The sequence below is a fragment of the Mustela nivalis genome (assembly GCF_964662115.1).
Source record: "Mustela nivalis genome assembly, chromosome: 9".
NCBI classification, from domain to species: Eukaryota; Metazoa; Chordata; class Mammalia; order Carnivora; family Mustelidae; genus Mustela; species Mustela nivalis.
Genome location: NC_139028.1, coordinates 63,599,326 through 63,607,409, shown reverse-complemented (window position 1 = coordinate 63,607,409; position 8,084 = coordinate 63,599,326). Strand labels below are relative to the sequence as shown.

The 8,084-nt window shown below is 60.5% G+C and overlaps 1 protein-coding gene and 1 long non-coding RNA gene across 2 annotated transcripts in view; one reads left to right on the top strand and one right to left on the bottom strand.

The window, feature by feature from the left end:
- Positions 1-1,068, bottom strand: LOC309840454. The gene is made up of 2 exons (XR_014298606.1): positions 990-1,068; positions 1-121 (listed from the first exon to the last, which is right to left on the bottom strand). It is a non-coding gene; the product is annotated as an uncharacterized lncRNA (long non-coding RNA).
- A 1,910-nt stretch (positions 1,069-2,978) lies between these two features.
- Positions 2,979-8,084, top strand: part of ARHGEF17 (Rho guanine nucleotide exchange factor 17) — a 56,330-nt gene continuing 51,224 nt past the window's right edge. The window contains exon 1 of the mRNA XM_082682535.1: positions 2,979-6,627. Within this exon, the coding sequence (XP_082538661.1) occupies positions 3,436-6,627 (3,192 nt within the window). The 5' untranslated portion in view covers positions 2,979-3,435. The remainder of the gene's footprint in view (positions 6,628-8,084) is intronic.

Here is an 8,084-nt window from a genome sequence, read left to right as displayed (position 1 = left end):
GTGGGTGCAAGGCAAGATTTATTAAAAACACTCTCCAGCGAAGTTTCAGGGCTCAGGAGAAGGGGAGCCAGGAAAGTTGCGCCGGGAGGAGGTGGGCACCCTCGGGCGAGGTTCCGCAACTCTGGAAAGCAAAGTGGCGGAAGTCGCACCCAAGGCAGGGAGGAGGGGGCTTTTAAGGGGTCTTGGGGAAAGCTCAGGGGTCTTTTGGCAAGTTTCCCTTATTTGGATATCCCGCCTGCTCATCAGGATCCCATTGGTCCACAGGAGCCCGGGACGGGGTCTCAGATTCCTGCTTGGGCCTTTGTTCTCCTGTCCGAGCTCAGGTCTTGTGGCGGGAACTTTCGCCATCTTTAGTAGCCCTTCCTGCCAGCCCAACACCCAACACAGTGCCCCCCTCTCCATCTTGGGGCCTGGTGTTTCCAGCCACCTCCTAAATGAGTCTTTGAAGGGCTAAACACAATCAGGGTCTCTGTATACCTAGAAGATGATTTTCTCTCATCCTGAATCAGAAGGGGCTAAAGCTGAGAGGACTCAAGAGGTGCTGGGAGCAGCCAAGCCACTCTCTGGGTGAGTGTCCCATTGGGTGGAGGCCCAGCTCAGATCCTTAAACACTCTCCTTCCCCAACAAGGGAAATTCCTGATTCAGAGGCCCCAGTCAGCCCACCTCTAGGCCAAGCTGCAGGATGCTGAGGTGGCCTGAGTCTCTGCTCCTATCCATCAGTTCGCCCATCTGTGATATGGGAATAAAAACCTCTATTCCAGAAGTGATATGAAGACAAAATATAACAGGATGTGAAAGAGTTTGGAAAATACAAATTTGAGATGCTAGGGACCATTGTCATTAGAGGAAAGCAGTGACTCCTAGAATGAGGCCCCCTCCATACCAAAATTTCCCCAAAAGAGTAGAAACACACTCCAGAGCAAACAAAAGCCTGACTTCAAATACAGTCAGTGAAGTACCCTTGGGGAAATCTAGACCCACTCCTCACTTTCCAGATGAGACAGCTGAGGCCCAGAGAAGTGTATGGATACGCCCCAAGGCCACACAGCTAGGCCAAGGTAGAGAGGCACTAGGCCAGGCAGGGCTCTCCTTCTTGCCATCAATTCCTCGAGAGATGTCCTTTTGAGGCAGAGCTGAGACGAAGTTGAGGTAAGGGACTTAACAGGAGGCTGGTCTCCACTCCAAGAAGAAGTTTTCTCCCTACAAGGATTTGCCACTACCCAAGGGAAGCAGTAGGCAGGGCGCCAGATCCCAGCTGAGTTTTCCTTTTCTCATGCAGTAGTCAACCCCTCAGTGTCTACTGTCCTGCCCTATACCATCCCTGCCCTTCTCATCTGGACCAGGGCCTCCTGCTCCCAGGGCCTGTCAGCCTAGTCAGGCCCAGACACTGTCCTCTTGAGCTGAGGGGAGTGTGAGTCAGACCAGGCTATCCTCTGTTCCCAGGGAAGGTGAGGAAGAAGAGGCTGCTGGGGGCTCAAGGAGAGAGAAACCCTTTCTTCATCAGGAATCTGGGACCAATGAAGACTAGAGGGGAGCATAGTGTTCGAAGCCCCTCAAAGCTGAATTTGAGTCATTGAAGGTGCTGCCATTTTCTGACTTTGACAGTGGTCAAAGTTACATCTCCTTCATGACCCACAAAGAAGAGGCAATATTATCCACCTACAGGGTGGTTCTAGGACTAAATAAAATGAATGAAATAATATTACCCATACATCCAAGGCACTCCATAAATTCTCACTGGTTCATTCAGATATCAAGGAGGTGCCTTCCATTTAAGTTGGGAGCCTGAGGATGAATGGGACCTCCCAGAGGCAGGTGGGGGTGGGGAAGGCCCCAGTACCCGGGACAATGTAAGACTTGCCAGACTAGGGCAGAGGTGGAAGGAGAGCTCAAGGTCAGATCAGACTGAAGCCACAGAGGCGACCCACTCCTAGTAGGAGCCTGGAGGGCCCCAGGTAGGCGTGTCGGTTTGGCAGTGGCAAATCAAGGGCGTTTCATTTGAAGCTCCTGTTGTGTGTGTGGCGAAGGGACTAGATTTGGGAAAAGCCTCTTGCAGGGATTAGTGAAGAGCTGAAAGGAAGGAAAGGAAATGAAGACTTCCCAACACTCCCATTTTGGGGGGATGGGAACTGCTTTACCTGTCCAGGACTCCACAGGGTAGGAGAATCCGGCCGGTAGAGGGCGTAAGAGCCGCGTTCCACGGAGCTCAGGAGGCGGGGCGAGGGGCTCAGGGCGGAGCATCGAGGAGGGGGACCTCGGAGCTGGTGGGGGCAGGTGGGGGGCGTGACTACAATGGGGAGCTGGAAACGTGGGGGCGGGTGGGGGCGTGGCCACAAAGGGTGGAGCACCTGAGGCGACGTGGGAGGGTCAGAGCCGGACGCGACGCCGAGGTAAGAGGGGCGGGGCCTTTCGGGCAGCGGGCAGCTGGACCTAGTCTCCGCGACCGTAGCATTCCCGGCGGAGGGCCGGGTGGGGGGCGTGGCCCTGGGCGGGGTGGAGGGGTGGGGCAGGGAGCCGCAGGCGCCCAGGTCCGCCCGCGGCGCTCCCTACTCCCCCTGGCGGCGAGTCCCGCCCCTTTCCTGCGGGGAGAGTGTTTCTGGGTGTACCTGAAAGTCTGTGTATACCAGTTTATGAGTCGAAGGTTCCATGTCTGAGTTCCTTTGGCCGAAGGTGTTACCGTGCAGAAGCGTCTGAACCGCAGTCGGTGTGCATCCCCGGCTGTATGTCGGCGCAGCTGACCACTCTAAGAGGTTTCGTGCGTTGGAGCAAGTCCTTGGAGGAGCAGTTTGGCGATGGGTTCCAGAAGGGGTCCTCTGAGGGTCGCTTCGGTCTACATGTGCTCAAGCAGTCTTGTTTCTCCTTCGACTCCTCCCCGATTCCCTCCCCACCCCCCCAAATCCCGATTCCCAGTCTTGCGCGCGCCGGGAGCCCACCCCCTCTTTTGGGCGCGAGGCCCCGCCTCCCGCCCCCTTTCCTCAACCACAAAGTTTATTTGCAACAAAAGGGAGCGCGGAGCAAGCAGCCAAGAGGGAGGGAGCGGGAGCTGGAGCGGGAGCGCGAGGGGAGGCAGGCAGGCCGGCTGGCGGGCACGGAGCCGAGGAACAGAGCACTGGGATCCTGCCCGGACCGGGCCGGGCCGCGATGCTCCGAATCGCACCGGCAGAAGAGGGGGCCGGTCCCGGAGGTCGGCGCTGAGGCAGGAGGGACCACGCTGGATGGAGCCGATGCCGCCCGCGGCCTCAGAAACTTGAGCGGCAGCAGATAAACCTCTGCTTGAGTCTCTGCGCCCTCTCCCTGCAAACCCCCTCACACTGCTGCTGCAGAACCCAGGCCTTCGGACCCCGGCTGCTGCGCTCCTTTGGGGCGAGGGCGCGGGGGGGGGGGGTTGGCCGCGGCTCCCCGAGGCCAGCCCCCCCAGAGTGAGTGCTGCCACCATGGCGGACGGGGCGCCCCGGTCCCCGCTCTATCGCAGCGTCTCGTTCAAGCTGCTGGAACGCTGGAGCGGCGGGCCCGGGCCGAGGGAGGAGGCCACGGACACCCCCGGGCTGCGGCGCCGCGCCTCGTGCCGGCCCGCCGCATCCGTCCCGGGCCAGCCCTCCCGGCGCGTGTCCAAACTGGCGTCGGGGCCCCCGGCCGCCCCCGCGCAGCCGCGCCCGCTCCGCAGCCTCTCGCCGTCGGTGCGCCAGCTCTCTCGCCGCTTCGACGCGCAGCGTCTGGACCACGACCACGCGGGGGCCCGAGACGGGGGCGTCTCCCCCGGGGCCGCGGAAGAAGCGGCGGAGGGCGCGGCGCGCGGGGCCTGGCCCAGCGTCACCGAGATGCGCAAGCTCTTCGGCGGCCCTGGCTCCAGGCGGCCCAGTGCGGACTCCGAGGCCTCGAGTACGCCCAGCCCCGACGGTGCGGTGTGGGAGCCCCCGGCCCGCGAACCCCGGCAACCACCGACGCCACCTCCTCGGACGTGCTTCCCCCTGGCGGGCCTGCGTTCCGCGCGGCCGCTGCCCGGCCCAGGGACCGAGGGGAGGAGGCGGCGGCAGCAACAGCAACAGGAGCGGGCGCAGCGTCCGGCGGATGGTTTACATTCTTGGCATAGCTTCTCCCAACCGCAGGCCGGGGCCCGGGCCTCCTGCTCCTGCTCCTCCTCCATCGCCTCCTCCTATCCTGTCAGCCGCGGCCGGGCTGCCAGCTCCAGCGAGGAGGAAGAGGAGGTCCCGCCGCCTCCTGGGGAGCAGAGTCCGGCCTACCACGGAGGCCACTCCTCGGGCAGTGACGAGGACCAAGACGGTGAGGGCGGCCACCGCTGGGGTGGGAGGCCGGGACCCAGGCCTGGAAGCTCCCTCTTGGACAAGGACTGTAGGCCGGACAGTTATGGGTTAAACCTGGGCAGCATGGATTCAGCTGGGGGAGCCAGGAGTCCCGAGGCCCCCAAATCTCCAAGAGCTTGTAGTGAGGAAGGAGCCCGAGAGTGGGGTACTGGCTTGCCTCCCTGTGGACCAGGTCCCCAGGAGGGACTCCGGCCGGTGTCTGACACTGTAGGGGGGACCTTCCGCGTGGCCAAAGTGAACTTCCCTGCATACCTAGCCAGCCCAGCAGGGTCCCGTGGTAGCAGCCGTTATTCCAGCACGGAGACCCTCAAGGATGAGGACCCATGGGCTAGTCGGGGTTCTGGGGGCTGGGGCATGTACCGCTCCCCTAGCTTCGGAGCTGGAGAGGGGCTCCTAAGGCCTCAGCCTCGGAGCCGCACCAAGGGACCTGTGGGCACCACCAGGGCATTGAGAGATGGAGGACTGGAGCTGGACAAGAGCCGGCAGCGAAAGTCCCTGTCAAATCCAGATATTGCCTCAGAGACCCTGACGCTGCTCAGTTTCCTTCGCTCAGACCTTTCCGAACTGAGGGTCCGAAAGCCCGGTGGGCGCCCCAATGACCTCGGCAGTGGCCCTTTAGACGGCAGAGACTCACCATCAGTAGGTGGCCCCGGGGCACAGCTTGGACCCACACCTGCTCCAGCCCCAGCATCACCTGGCATCCGCCCCACACTCAAAGACTTGACTGCCACCCTGCGGAGGGCAAAGTCTTTTACCTGCTCTGAGAAGCCTGTGGCCCGCCGCCCATCGCGCACCAGTACCCTGAAGCCCAGCTCCTCTGAGCTTCTGCTGGCAGGCCCAAGTACTGAGGAGGACCCACTGCCCTTGGTGGTCCAGGATCAGTATGTACAAGAGGCCCGTCAGGTTTTTGAGAAGATCCAGCGAATGGGTGCCCAGCAAGATGACGGAAGTGATGTCCCCTCTGGAAGCCCTGACTGGGTAAGAGACATGACCCAGGGGCAGCGGTCCCAGGAGGAGCTTTCTGGTCCCGAGTCTAGTCTGACAGACGAGGGCATTGGGGCGGACCCTGAGCCTCTTGTTTCAGCCTTCTGTAGCCTGGGTACCACAGGGGTATGGCGACCCCTTTCCTCATCCTCAGCCCAGACCAACCACTATGGCCCTGGGGCTGAAGATGGTCTGGGAGGGTGGGCCCTGGTGTCCCCTGATACCCCTCCCACATCAGGTGCCCTCCGACGGAGACGCAAAGTCCCTCCTTCAGGGCCTGGTGGGACTGACCTGAGCAATGGGGAGGCCGGCGAGGCCTACCGGTCTCTGAGTGACCCAATTCCACAGCGCCACCGGGCTGCCACCTCCGAGGAGCCCTCTGGGTTCTCTGTGGATAGCAACCTTTTGGGTTCACTAAGCCCCAAGACAGGGCTTCCAGCAGCCCCAGCTGTGGACGAGGGTCTGACCAGTGGCCACAGTGACTGGTCTGTGGGCAGTGAAGAGAGCAAGGGTTATGAGGAGGTAATTCAGAATATTGTTCAGGGGCCTGGTGCCTTGGGGCGAGTGGTGGATGACAGGGTTGCTGGCAAAGGCCCCAAGAAGAAATCTCTGAGTGACCCCAGCCGCCGTGGGGAGCTGACCGGGCCTGGATTTGAGGGCCCCGGAGGGGAGCCCATCCGAGAAGTTGAGCCCATGCTGCCTCCATCTAGCAGTGAGCCCATTCTTGCAGAGCGGCGGGCAGAACCAGAAGAGCCCAGTCCTGCCAGGGGCCGGGCACAGTCTGAGAGGGCCCTACCCAAGACCCCACCTGCCTCCTCCACTGCCCACCGTGACTTCCATCTTGACCCTAAACTGGCTGATGTTCTGTCCCCACGGCTTATCCGGCGGGGTTCCAAGAAGCGCCCAGCCCGGAGCAGTCATCAGGAACTACAGAGAGAGGAAGGCAACGAGAACCAGACTAGCAGCCTGTCTCGGGCCCGGCCATCCTCCAAACACATTCGCCACGCAAGTGTGCCTGCCACCTTCACACCTATCATGGTGCCTGAGCCTCCGACTTCTGCCGGCCCCCCTGTAGCTGTGCCAGAGCCCGTGGGCTTTCCTGCTAGAGCCCACACCGCACTGCAGGCACCGTCACTTGAGGATGTCACTAAGCAGTATATGCTGACCCTCCACACTGGCGAGGTTCCTGCCCCAGGACCTGTGGATATGCCCTGCTTGACCCCTGCTGCAGTGCCTTCTGCTGAGGCCAAGACCCCTGAGGCAGCCCGGGCCCCAGATGAACCTGCCCCAGCCAGCAAGTGCTGCAGCAAGCCACAGGTGGTGAGTCCTTTGTGGGGGGCTCTGGAGGGAGAGGCAACGAAGGCCACGGGAGCTGACGTCCTCAGGAGCCTTTTGAGTGTGCTCATTGGGTCGGCGCCCTGGTCTGAGGGCGCTTCCCTGGTCCTGGGAGTACTCAGGTAGTTTTAAGGGTGTTAATGACACAGGGCTCCTGTCTACTCAGGCCCCGAAGTCTTCTGCCAGGGCTGATGAAGAAGGTTCTTGCATGCTTCGCAGTGTTCTGGGTGATAATTACAAAGGGTTCTAATCTAGTCCTTTAGCTGTTTCTCAGGGACTGCTTTTACAGATTCTATCTGGTTCTTTTTTATAAATACACAAGGACGTGTGAGTCTTTCTTGAGTCATACTGTGCTATCGGCCAGACCCTTTGTAGGATATTAGGGCTTGGAGCCCACAGCTGAGACAGGTTTGTACTTCCTATTGTGGCTCTCCTGTGGCAGATTAAAATGTGGGATTGTCCCCGAGCCTGGGAGAATTGGAGAGAGGGACAGCTGTTACTTTACGGAGGAGCAGAAAAGACTCTACAAAGGACTCTGGTGGCCCCGGCCTTTCTCTGTACCTCTACTTCTGCATCTGGGAAAGAAGGGGCCTGTGGGCAGGGTCCCTATGCCTTTGTCCAGCTGTTGCTGCCCAGATTAGGGAGTTCACAGGTTGGACTTGAGGCGTCCTTGGTGCCTGAGGTCTGCCGGTGCCTCTTCTGATTAAAGCAAGGACTTGCAGGGGAGAGCAGGGACCAAGAAGAAGCTGCTCAAGCCTAGCGGACAGAGGCTTGGAGAGAGTTGGGGAGGGTCTCCAGCTCCCACAGGAGGGTTGCCTCTGCACTGGCCCCCCATCCTCCAACTTCGGTCTCTCCCTGCCCACCACCCCCTTCCTAGTGACTCTGAAATGTTTCCCCCTTCCTCTGCCAGACCCCAAGTTCTTGGGGACTCCATCTTTCTGAGGCCCCCACTTCTGCCTTCAGATGTCCCTGAAGTGTTGGCTGTGGGTTCAGATAGGTTCTGGGCTCCGTGATGGCCCAGCACCTGTCCTGGAAGCTCGGTTTTAGGTTTTGGGTTCTGGGTCTAGTGTGGGGATGGTTCAAGTTATTTCATCCACGGCCTGCATGCCCACTGTTTTCCCTGCCCGTGCGAAGGGCCTGGAAACCCTAAAGCCTGGACTGATTTGGTCACTCCCAGTTCCCAGCACTCTCACAGCCCCTCTGAACTCTTTCTTTGTGTCTCTTTCTTTTTCTCTGTTTCCCCCTCATCCTGGCTCTGGTGTCTCTCACGGAGGCCACAGAGAGAGCCAGCAGGCAGGGAGTGGGGAAAGGGGAAATTTTGGACCAGTCTTCCTCGAGAGAGCCTGGTGGGACAGCTGCGATGCCCGAACTCCAGTGCCTGTTGTCAGTGGAACACGGGTGGGGGAGGGCAAAAGAAAGGGCAGCTCCTGCCAGGGCCCCTT